The following is a 12,880-nucleotide window of genomic DNA, read 5'->3' as shown; positions in this document are numbered from 1 at the left end:
AATTTATATTATTTCTATCTCAATTGGTATAATATTACTGACGTGAAAACAAGTTCTAGTCTATAAAAATACATAACAGACTTCTTAATATCATATTATTGTGCCTGTGACATGTATATGTATAAAAATATATAGGTATATAGTTACTAACTTATGTTTTCAAACCTATATAGACAGACAAAAATAAATAGTGACATGCGTGACAACCTTGTTCATTTAAGCAATTTGTTACGGAAACAATTTTTATATCGCGACTTATTATATATCTGAATTAATTAATTGTAAATTAAAAATATTATTCATTAAATAATCTTAAATTCATTTATTTTCTTTCTTTATTATAAATATTATATCTTCAAGTCAACATCTAGAAACAAAAATTAAAATTAATTGCTTATTAAGTTTTTTGAAAAAAAATTGTATGTATTTTCTTAGGAAGATGACAATGATTTTTAGTTGATTCTATATGTTATACTGATCTAAGTTAATATTTATATTAAGTATTAAAACTTGTTAAGTTATTGATACATAATCATACACGTCAAATTATTCCTTTACAATAAAACTTATTTTACAAATCTGTTATTGTGATATTAGACATAATAATGTTATTCTTACATTACAATTGTTCATAATAAACATTAAAATCACAATAAATTGTTTAATTTACCTAAAACACTGACGGTACAGAATAAGCACCCGCGAATAATATCAGATCAGTAACTTTATCTACAAGCATAAACGCGAACGGTTTGTTTACAATGAAATCTATGGGTTTATCATCAAGTACCATGTTTTCAGCTAAAGCCTCCCCCTTCACGCCATGCTCGGTCACCTCTATATAAACTACTTGAGCCATCAGAGACGTATAAACTGGATAATCACTAATACCATTAAACTCAGCTCTCTTCGGGTGAAACAGTCTCTTTGCTCCCATATCGTGAATCAACTCTGGTATACTATCAATATCCGTGGTTATATTAAACCTGGGCAATTCAACGTTAACTAATTTGGGACCGTTATTTTTGAACAACCTCTTTATTGTGATCAGATGTATTTTTCTCAACGAGTAAAACAAATCGACTGCCGATTGTGATTTTGGTAAGAAAAATAACATGGACACTCTGTCGTCTTGACAAGGTATCTCCAATACGGTTGAATTGATCACAGGTATCTCCGTTATGTTGTAGTAACCGATTTGTTTCATCATATTAACATTGTCGCTGTACTCTCTGGTGTGAAAAGGTTGTAGTTGCGTATACACGGGGTTAAAAGCCATTTTCCAAGCATTACTGTAATACACAGCACCTACCATTAGAGCAAGTGTTGAATCAAAATCATCAGGGTACACGACATCCGTGATCTCACCATCTGTAGCCTCTTCTATATAATTATTCACACCATCGGCCGCACCAATTTCATTGTTAAAATTATACAACAACACTTTCAAACTTTTTAACTTCTCCACATTTTTTATAAAAGACTTCTTTACATTCAACAATTTATCTATAACAAGCACACTCTTCCTCTTGTACACCGTTTCCAAATCAGCGTCCATTTTATTGATGATTTGCTTCCATATTTCCTTCAAGCAATATCTTCTGTGGTGTCTAGTTATACTCCATATTTCGTTTAGAGTATAATTGGTCGCTCCCTCTGCTAAAGAAGCCAACTGGAGCCATGTCGACAGCGGCGAATAGACGAAATGTTCATTGGTCTCTTGAGAAACTCTATCTAATAGTCTCACTGAGAAATCGTAAGTCGAACGTTTTAATATAGCTGCAGTGCGTCGGTAACTGCATTTGTTGTCGAAACTAAACACTAAAGTGGCATACGCGAAAATTATCAGTAGCGAACGCATGGCAAACAAATTGTCGAACACAAGTCCGTCGCCACATAAGGTTTTCCCGTGAATGAACGATAATGTTCAAACGTTAAGGATCATATGATAAAGTGAGGTCAAACCACACACATACAAATAGTATCTAACGGAGACGGCTGTCTGGCTGTGCAGTATTTTTATTAGCATTAGATTAATAATACAATACCTAAATTTGAATAGCAATATTTCGATGGAAACATAGAGCAGTGGATGTTTTATAAGGCGAATAGAAATAATAATATTGTGAATATAATAGTTGCAAAATATTTTAATTAATATATCCAACTCGTTATAAAACCCGTTCCTTATTACTACTCCGCTATTTGACCCTCGATTTTACAGCCATAAAACACGACCAGTTTTATATAAATGATGGTGGATACATAAAATATACAATGAAATCATGGGATGACATAATATTTAACGAGACACAAGTGGTACAACAATCGATGTTAATTAATTTCCATGTTAATTAAACACAGAATGTGGTATAACATAATATCAAATTGTAGATATATCCAATTGATCTTTATTGGAGTTTATTTTTAAGTCTTTTAAAAGATGACTCTCAATTGGAATGTCATTTTGTTTTTGTATATTACGCAATATCTTCGCAAATTCTGATCGGATTTTGATGAGGCTTTTTTTTAATCGAAATCATATTATTACCAGACTGAAATGGGATTAATAAAAGACGTTAAAAATTTAGTTAAGACTGATATTAGAATAAGGAATAAAATTTTGTTCCACAAAAACAAACAGCTGCTTAAATAGTGGCAGAACAAACAATAATTTAAAAAACAAAGTACTGATATTGATACTAACCAATTTTGATAAAATTTCTATGGGACCAAACGGAAAGTATATTTATTATCAGACAAAAAATAATTTACTTGGTTGGTTTTTATAAATGACGAAGTTCTGAAGTAAAATACATTAAAAAAAAACAACCGAATTGAGAAGCTCCTCCATTTCTGAAGTTGGTTAAAATATTGAAATATTAAAAGAGCATCACGCAAGTTTCTTGCTCGTTCTTCTTGTGATGAGACAGCTTTCCGAACGAGCGGTAAATTAAAAAAAATGTAATGACTTTTCAAAAGTGCTTCAATGTAAGTTTATTTGAATAAATGATTTCTATTCTATTCTATTCTATTCTATTGAAAATATAGATTCAGCAGATAAACCGACAGACATTCCGACACATTTCATATTATATAATATAATAACATAGAAAAAGTATTACACTGTTTAAATCTAATAATAGAACAAAAAACGGTGCGCGAGCGCAGTGCCGCAACAATAAACATTGGCAAGGCTTACATTGCAAAAGTCAAGGTCGTCGGTTCTATTCCGTGACGAAGACAGTAAATATTACAGTGTGTATGGTATGCTAATTTATGATCCACTTGAATGGCCTTTTTAATGTCTGTGTTATTATATTTATAACGGCGCGAAATTGCCATGGAATGAGACTAAAATGTCCACTTTCGTGGGTATACATCTGATTAACTGTTTTTTTATTTCATGCACCGTTAATTAATCACAAATTAGGCAAAATTCATAAATAACTTATAAACATATTCATCATCATCACCGCTGAAGATAGGCCTCCCCATAAGGGAGGTTTTGCCAGTAGTTGCCACGCTTGACAGGTGGGTTAACGTTTACAGTTAGGCTTTGGTGATTTTTTTATGCAACTTAGAATGGTAAACAAGCTGACGGCCCACCTGATGGAAAGTGGTAACCGTCGTCTATAGACATGAGCAGAACCATAGACATAACAGCGTATACTGTTTAGTCCATAATACCGTGGGAACGCGTTGCATTCCTGAGGACTCAGGTGTTCTTCCTCTGTACCTTGTAAATTCACTGCCCTTCAAACTGAAACACAACCATGTAAACAACTGCTTCACGGTAGAAACACGAATGTTACAGAGGTGCCTTTTTTTTTTTTTTTTTTTTTTTCGTGTGGAAAATCTTCGGAAAGACCGTCCCATCTGCCGAAGGGAGGGCAGCTGGGGTGTGTGGGATTCGTACCCACTAAAAACCACACGACGTACCTCGAGGCGCTTATGTTGGATCCCGGGTTCCCGTTTGTACGACTACCGAGTATCCAACGCGACGGCCCGCCCTGTAGGTGGTGTAGGGCAGGCCTCCTCTCTTAGTTAGGGTGGGGAATGTCCCTCCCACCCTACCATCACAGGAGGGCACGGATACGTGCGCGCACCTCCTAGGGTCATATGAAGGGTGTGCCTCCCTCAAGGCAACACCCCGACCCTAATGGGGGGGAGGAAGAGGCAGAGTTGGGCGCGCCCCTTCTCCTTCGTCTGGCTCGGCGGCGGCGCATGACGGGAGCGGTGGGGGCACTCTCCCGCTCCCGCTCGGCCGCCTCCTTCTGCGACATTACCGCTTCACAGAAGGTGAGTATTACATTCCACGACCTCTCGCTACTGACCATCCTCCGAACTATATTCGGCAGCGAGAGGTCACCCCCCACTTCCGCAACCAGGACGCGGCGCTCTGCACTGAACGCTGGGCATTCTTCTAGAACATGTTGTGCCGTGTCCCGGTCGCAACCACACTCATGGCACTCAGTTGTCGGCTCTCTTCTCGCAATCTGACACAGGTACTGACCGAAACAACCGTGACCGGTCAGTATCTGTGTCAGCCGAAAGGTCAGTGGACCTTTGCGCCGCCCGCTCAACCAGTGTTTCAGCACTGGGCGGACAGCCTCGACGGTCCTCAGGCCGGCCCCTGGGTCGGCCAGCCTCTCATCCCACTTCTCCAGAAGGATCCGCCGAGCGCAGGACTTCCGTAAACTCATTTCCCTCTCGGTGGGGCACTCGCCCCGGGAACGTCGCTCCGCGCGCCATTTGTAGATCGACGCGCGAGCTTCTGCCTCTAGGTCCCAGGGCGGGGACCCTGCCAGCACACATGCCGCCTCGCGGGAGATGGTACGATATCCCCTAATGACTCGAATGGCCATGGCCCTCTGTGGCCTGTTGAGGCAGGTCACATTCATCCTATTTAAGGCTCCCGCCCAGATGGGAGCCCCATATAGGGCCATGGATTGCACTACCCCCATGTATAGGCGGCGACAGCTATCTCCTGGGCCCCCCAGATTAGGCAGCAGCCAGCTGAGTGCACCAGCCGCCGCCATAAGGCGGGGGGCCAGATTCCTGAAATGAGTTCGGAAGTTCCACCTGCTGTCGAGGTCAAGCCCCAGGTAACGCATGTGAGACTTGACCTCGATTCTGTGTCCACTGACCATCATGTAGACTCCTGGGGGTGGCGCTCGCCGGGGGCCATGAAAACAGATTGCCTCCGACTTTTCGAGCGCCACCTTGAGCCCTAACCGACGTATACGACCGACAACTAGTGCCACGCTCGCTGTGGCACGACGGACAGCCTGCATGAAGTCCCGTCCCCGGGCAGTAGCCAATGTGTCGTCAGCATAGCAGACGACACTTGTGCCCGCGAGGAGTGCGCCCCGCAGAATCCAATCATAGCCGACGTTCCACAAGGCCGGTCCCAAAACCGCACCCTGCGGAACGCCGCGTTGTACGTCCCTCTGTACTATCATACCGTTTCGCCCGACACAGAAAATTTCCCGGTCTTCGAGATAGGCCCCGATTATATCCCGAAGGTAGGGAGGCACTTTATGATATTCGAGTGCCTCCTTGATGACGGCAAAGGGCAGGGTGTTAAAGGCATTCTTGATGTCCAGAGAGACAGCCAACAACACCCCGCCCCGGGAAACCACCTCTTCCGAGAGGGTGCGAACACGCGCAAGCGCGTCTATGGTCGAGCGACCCTCCCGGAAACCGTATTGGTTTGGGGACAAATCAGGGCCATCCTGGGTCAAGTGTTGGACGAGTCGGCGCACTATTACCCGCTCAAAGAGCTTACCGACCTCATCCAGCAGCACGATCGGGCGAAACAGCGAGGGCAGAGGGGTGTTCGCAGAGCGACCCTCCTTCGGGAGCAGGACAACCCTGCCCGTCTTCCACTTTCTGGGAAATCGTCCCGACTCCAAGCAAGCGTCGAAAAGACGCCGGAGTCGGTCCCCAAGGACATCCAGGGCCAAGACCAGGACCCGGCCAGGGACACCATCTGGCCCGGGGGCGGTACTCTTCCCCCGGAGCTTGTCCACGGCCAGTGAGAACTCCACTGAAGTGATCGGCGGGGCCACAGCGTGTTCGGTGCCGCCGCCCTCTTCCTGTCTACGGTTCCGCGGCACCATAGGAGGAGGCTGATATTCCGGTTGTTCCGGAAACAGACCGGTTAGCACCTCCTCCAGTTGCTGTGGCTGGAGACCCTCAGCCGCAGGTGGTGCCCCGGAGCAGAGCTTGCTCCTGACTTTCCTATAGGGGCGCCCCCATGGGTCTTCGTTGAGAGTTCTCAAAAGTTCCTCTCTGGCCCTAACCTTGGCCCTGCTGATGGCCATCTGTAGGGTCTTCTTCTTCTCCTTGAAGACCGCGTACAGCTGCGCTTCCGTCTCGACGTCGCGACTCTGCCTTCGACGGCGGTGTCTGAGGTACTGGCGTCTGGCGGCATTGCTCTCTGAGCGTAGAGCCGCAATTTCGCCAGACCACCAGTACACTTGACGCCGAGGGGGTCGAGGGCCGGCCCGGGGCATCGCTGCGTCGCAGATCTGCAACATTGCGTTGCCGAACCGACGTGCCTCCTCCTCGACCTCCATAGGCCCATATCTAGAACTTGACTCAGAGATCCAGGCCTGCACGATTGAAGCTTCCACCAGAACGCCTTTGTCAAGGCGCTTCGATGCCCATCTAGGGAGTGTCGGAGCATTGCTTCTCCCCCGGCGATCCGAATGCAGAAGCATCGGAGAGGGGAGCAGGTCCAACCTAATATATCTATGGTCGGACAGAGACTCCACCTCATCCATGACTTTCCAGTTCTGCACCCTGCGTGCGATGGCCGGACTGGCAAGCGATATGTCCACAATAGACTCGCCCTGCCAGCGCACGCATGTGGCGACTGACCCCCGGTTGAGTATAACGAGGCCAGCCGCGGTCGCCCATTCTTCAAGAACCCTGCCGCGAGCGTTGGCTACTGGGGCGCCCCAAGCCGGAGATTTAGCATTGAAGTCCCCCAGCACCATTACTGGACGGGTTGGGTGTTGGCTTATTGCGGTTTCCAACCCGTTCATGAACTGTTCGAACTCAGCAAGGGTTCTATTGGGAGAGAAGTAAACCCCGACGACGACGATTTCCCCCCAACTCACACCAACGAAGCCGGCACCCCGGAACAAAGCAGAGGCCAGCGGGGGGGCAGAATCCCCATATAAACATGCTACGGCCACTAGGCCGTCTGTGTCACCGAACCAGCCCCTGGTATTCGGAATGTTATAGGGTTCGGCGGCAACTATCAAATCAATCTGCCATTCCGCGGCGCTCTGCATCAGGAGATCCTGAGCGCCGCGGGCATGGTTCATATTTGTTTGGAGGAGACGATGGACCGCCATCATTTACCAGTGTCCATCTCCTCCCCCACATCCCGTTCATGCGGCGTCCGGGAGATCACAACAATCGCGCCTCTTTTTTGTTTTTTGGGTGGGACACATTCTTTTGCGCCCACCCAATGGTCCACCGGGCGCCCTAGGGGGGCGCAGACTGCACAGTTGGGTGCAGCGGAACAGCTTGCCGCCTTGTGTCCCGGACGTCCACATCTGTAGCAGAGACCGCTGCGGTCCTCTTCATGCAAGCACCGCGACCTCACGTGCCCGCTCTGGAGACATTTATAGCAGCGCAGCGGCCTCTGCCTAAGCAATTCAGTGCGCGCCGCTACCCAGCCGACTAATATGCGGCCTGCAGAGGTGATTTTTTTAACGGCCAAGACCGGAGCCCGGACCCAACATGTGCCGAGTCCGCTGGAGTTACGTTTTATGTCCCCCACTTTGACCACATCCAGCGGACATTCGCCATCCCTAGCAATAGCCGCCGCGAGCTCACTCGATGTGATGGAGTCATCTAGGCCCATCACTCTCATTTCTGCCATTTTGGTGGGCCTAGAGACTTTTACTACGTCACCAGGGATGAGCTCACGTAGTCTGTTTGCCAGCGCGTCGGCCTTGTCTGAGCTGGTCACGCCCGGCACCTGCAGTACTCTGGCCCCGGTGGCCGCCGTCCTGAATTTGATGGTTTCTATCCCAAAGTTCGCGAGGTCCAACTTGGACCTCGCTTCTTGCAGAACCTTGGCATAGTCCACTCCTCTTGCCTCGGCCTCCGGCTGCAGGGAGATAATGACCGCCGAAGACCTGGGAGCCCGAAGCTTAGACGGGGACGGCGGCCCTTTCTTGTCGCTCTTAGGCGCACTCTGCGCTTTTCCTTTCTTGCTAGTCTTCCCAGCTTGCGGCTGCCCTTGATTTTGTGGCACAGCTAGGGTTTTGCCACCCCGCCTGACCACTGTGGCCCAAGTATCGGCCGGTGCCCTTGATGTGGACGGGATCGCTGGAGACGGCATGTACGCGATCTGGTTGTCAGTCGGCTTGAACCGGGAGTTGCGGCCAGAACTATTCGGAGGAGGTGCCTGAAACTGCGGGGCATTCCTAAAATCGGGACCGCCTGCACCGGGAAGCCTTGTGAGTGTCTCGTACATCTCGTCACCCTGCAGAGGTGGACGCCATTGTGGACGAAGAGACGCCTCTTGTTTCCCCTGTAGTGCAGGTGAATGGGCAGCACTAATTATGGCGGGTTGTCCCATAAACTCCAGGAACATTGCCCGCATCTCCTTCTGTATCATCCTGGACACATCTTTCATGACCTGCTCCCTGAATATTTCCAGGTCTTCACCGCTGATTGCCGCCTGAGGAGTAGTGCATGGTGCAGCGCGTGATGCTGTCCGTGGGGCTCTGTTCTTAGGAGCCACAAAGGTCTCCCTTTCAGCCTCTGGAGCGGGTTGGGCCGCACGAAGTTCAGCCAGTTGATTTTTCAGGCTCTCGACTTCTTTCTCCAGGCTCAAGTTCCGGGAGAGAAGGGGAGTGACCGATTGTGGATTGAAGTCCGACTGCAACTGGTCAACCACCTGGGTGATGGCAAGGATCTCCTCCTTCATTACCTTCTGGCATGTGCCCTTTAGGTTCCTGGACTTCCTTATTACGTCGAGAACCGTCCCTGCTCTGCCATGAACTTCAGTGCGTGCCCTTTGAATAATTTCCTCCGTCACGTTGTTTCTTACTGGCTGGCCCATGGTGCTGCTTTTTGAGCGGGTCGTAACTCTATTCCTCTCTCTGCTGGAGGAGGCCCTCTCGTCGTTGGAGTCTGACTCCAACACCCGGTTCCTGCTTGTTGCAGGTGCCGGTCCGGCCCGCTGGTTTTGGGGCTTGTTCTTGCCCTTAGCATCCTGCAACTTAATCTTTATTTGCTTTTTTATCCCAGTCGATCCGGATGAGTCCGAGCCAGAAAAATGCCTTTTCCTGGCAGAAGCGAGCTGCTCTGTAATCGTCTTATCTACCAGCATGCCGGTGTACCCGTCCCCAATTATCGTTGAGCGCGAGCTGGAGCGTGAGAGGCTGGAGTCGAACCCGCACTCAGCACTTCTCATGCTCATGGCGCTTCCAGCGCTTTCCCGCTCTGCGGGGTCTTCCGCCTCTGTCGGCAAAGCCACAGGAGAAGCTCGTCTGGAGCCTCTATCTGTTAGCGCTAAGCTCTTCGGGGTTTTTTTCGTGACCCCCGAGCTCCCAGGCACCGAGTCCATTCTGTCCTTCGCGGACATCACTGCCACTACGTCCTCGGACACTACGTCATTGGATTTTTTTTTATTAATTTTATTTTCCATATTCGTTCCCACGAGTATATATATATATATATATACTCGTGTATAGTAGTACAGAGGTGCCTAAGCAAACGACTTTTGTACAAAGTCTCCCTCTGGTTGATGTTTTAATAGGAACGCTACTGTCCATTCCTAGATAATTAAGTTACCTTAATGTCGCCTCCTATGACACCCATGGGAAAGAAAGTGGTAACCCATTCTATGCCGGGACGACACGGCTAAATAAAAACGTATTACCTATACAGAAAAAATTTTTGGTAAAACATTCAACCTTATATAAAAACTCCTAGATATAATCAAACCAAAAATCAAATCTTTAGATTATGCGAGTATCGAACAGTTTCAAATCCCATAATTCTTTAAAATCAACTTTAACGATGTTTTTCGCTTGCCAAGCATGGCAACTATTAGCAAAATCCTCCCAAAATAGGGAAGAAATATGTTCAGCAGTAGACATGTAACGACTTATGTGATGATGATGTTTCTCAAGATTTGATCACTACAGATAAGTCATGTACTAAATGACACATTTATTAATTACTAGGTTTTACCCGCGACTTCTTCCGCGTGATCGGGATATGTTTACTGACCGCGCCAAAAGGTAGCCTGTATCCTTTTCGATAGTACGTGTATACCAAATTTTATTGTGATTAATTCATTATAGCGCTATAAGGTAACAATAAATAAATTAGCTTTATTTATAATATTAGTAAAAATAGTTTATGATTATTTTAGATATGAATGACCGAAGTGGCTATTTTAGCCTCTATGGTATGTTATATAGGGAATATTAATGCAACACGTCATAGGTACGGTATTATTGCTGATATTACGATCTATATATATATATATATATATATATAGACTAGCTGTTACTCACGAGTTTCTCCGCGGGTTGAGCACGTTTATCATATCAGCCGTCAACTGTCCACAGCTGAACATAGGCCTTTCTCATACAGGGTCTCTTTACTAGTAGTTGCCACGATTGGCAACCGCTTGGTGATGTTTTCAAAGAGACGCGAAAGAAGAGACTACTCATCCCTCAACCATTAAGTTCCCTTAGTCACCTCTTACGACACCCACAGGAAAGAAAGGGGTGACCCTGGCAAGTACATAATGTACTTTAATTAAAAGACCAGGCACCCCTGGAGAATAACCTAAACTTCATCCATTCTAACGTAGGAAATAATAACCAGATTGTTATCATAATAAACTAAGTATGCCAATTGATAAAAAAATGACCTCGTTTTTTAATTATATACCTAACATAATTATTAGGAGAGAAAGGGATTGTTAGTAATGGAACCTGAGAATCCCATTGTTAGCAATATACCCAACCAGGTCGATCTCCTCGCGGTTCTCCCTGGAAACTATCATGGATAATTCCTGATGAATTCATCATGATGGGCTAACTGGCCTGTTTTCATTCTCATCTATCACCCTTCACTGGTGCTCCGCCAGCGTATCCCGTTAGCGCAGGCTATACCATTTTCACCCATCAAAAAAAAAACATAATTATTAATTCACTCTCGCGCCACCTACCCACTTCTATCTGTTCTCCTGTTTGTCTGTAAGAGATTGCCCTAGCGATAAGACCGCCTTTTGTACCTTTATGTGTATATTTCAATCTGTATTTATGTTACTGTATTTCATTTGAATTATTCACTTGTCATTGTATATTTTTGTTTATGGTGCAATAAAGAGTTAAATATATAAATAAATTCGAAAGTTTGTATGGATAGAGGATGAATGGATGCATGGATGAAATGAAATGAGTTTATTTGCATTAAACAGTTACAATTATTAACATAGACCAAGTAGTATTAAGTTGTCATTGTATATTTTTGTAATTCTTCACTTGTCATTGTATATTTTTGTAATTCTTCACTTGTCATTATATATTTTTGTTTATGGTGCAATAAAGAGTTAAATAAATAAATAAATTCGAAAGTTTAGTATGGATGGAGGATGAATGGATGCATGGATGATGTGAAATGAGTTTATTTGCATTAAACAGTTACAATTATTAACATAGACCAAGTAGTATTAAGTTGTCATTGTATATTTTTGTAATTCTTCACTTGTCATTGTATATTTTTGTTTAAGGTGCAATAAAGAGTTAAATAAATAAATAATAATCAACATCATCATATCAACCGTTACCTGTCCACTGCTGAATATAAGCCTCTCCCTTGGAGGTGTTTACCGGTAGTTGCCAAGTTTGGCAGGCGGATTGGCAACCGCAGTTAGATTTTAGTGACATTTTAAGAAGGATGCTGCTGCCTTTCCCTTAACCATCAAGTTCCATTAGTCGCCTCTTACGATACTCAGGGGAGGGAAGGGGTGGCCCATTCTATGCCAGGACCACATGGCTAACAGAATAATGCCTTCATCATTTCAGCCATTATCCGTCCACTGCTGGACATAAGCCTCCCCCATACACTGCCATAAAGAACGGTCCTTAGCCACCTGCATCCACTGACTCCCTGCAATGCATTTCAGGTCGTCACTCCATCTAGTGGGGGTCGTCCTAAACTGCGTTTATCTTAATGCCTTACAATATACATTTATCAGGTCGACCTCCTTACTATTCCCCCAGGAAACCATCCTCTATAATTCCAGATGATTTCATCACGATGGACTAACTGACTTGCCTTTTCATTCTCAACAATCATTTCTCACTGGTACTCCGTCAGCATACGAGTACATCGTTAATGCAGGCAAAGTCACCATTCCATTATCCATTATTAAAAAAAAACATCGACCATAGACAAAGAGGGATTCGAATTTTTTTTTTATCGTATTGTGATATGGTAATATAACCTAAGACACGTTCCGTGGAACATGTTATAATGTATAGAATGTTATTTCCTAATGTTACATATATAAGTATTCTTAATAGGGTTCCGTACTAAAAAGGTACAAAGGAACCCTTACGATGTGACTTTGGCCATCCGTCCGTTCATCACAGCAATATATATATATATATATATATATATATATATATATATATATAGCAGCTACTAATGCTATCGATTTGCAATTTGAAACAGTTTTACATATTGCAATGGAAATAAAGGATTTTTTTAAATATTTGTCTTTGCATAGTGGATCCAAAACGGGTACTTAAAATTTCAAAATTAATCTACTAGTTCGAGTATAATGTCACGTGAAAGGGCTTCATTTGTGGATTATAAAACA

At 44.9% G+C, this 12,880-nt stretch overlaps 2 protein-coding genes across 2 annotated transcripts; both read right to left on the bottom strand.

Annotated features, from left to right (window-relative positions):
* Positions 1-438: 438 nt before the first annotated feature.
* LOC113517972 (serine protease inhibitor 3/4-like) lies at positions 439-1,928 on the bottom strand. Its single transcript, XM_026902717.3, has one exon. The coding sequence runs from the start codon at positions 1,859-1,861 to the stop codon at positions 671-673; it is 1,191 nt and encodes a 396-aa protein (XP_026758518.2). The 5' UTR covers positions 1,862-1,928; the 3' UTR covers positions 439-670.
* A 5,478-nt stretch (positions 1,929-7,406) lies between these two features.
* Positions 7,407-9,682, bottom strand: LOC128202285 (uncharacterized). The gene is made up of 2 exons (XM_052902049.1): positions 7,625-9,682; positions 7,407-7,574 (listed from the first exon to the last, which is right to left on the bottom strand). The coding sequence occupies exons 1-2, from the start codon at positions 9,680-9,682 to the stop codon at positions 7,407-7,409; spliced, it is 2,226 nt and encodes a 741-aa protein (XP_052758009.1).
* Between the last annotated feature and the right edge of the window lie 3,198 nt (positions 9,683-12,880).

Source organism: Galleria mellonella, unplaced genomic scaffold, assembly GCF_026898425.1.
Source record: "Galleria mellonella isolate WM207_F2 unplaced genomic scaffold, CSIRO_AGI_GalMel_v1 utg87, whole genome shotgun sequence".
NCBI lineage: Eukaryota > Metazoa > Arthropoda > Insecta > Lepidoptera > Pyralidae > Galleria > Galleria mellonella.
This window is presented reverse-complemented; position numbering and strand designations above follow the sequence as displayed.

Bases quoted from the DNA above. Each gene is read 5' to 3' on its own strand.
- LOC113517972 (XM_026902717.3), bottom strand. From the start codon at position 1,861: ATGCGTTCGCTACTGATAATTTTCGCGTATGCCACTTTAGTGTTTAGT.
- LOC128202285 (XM_052902049.1), bottom strand. From the start codon at position 9,682: ATGGAAAATAAAATTAATAAAAAAAAATCCAATGACGTAGTGTCCGAG. The intron at 7,575-7,624 runs GTGAGGTCGCGG...TCTCTGCTACAG, and splicing joins AATGTCTCCAGAGCGGGCAC to ATGTGGACGTCCGGGACACA.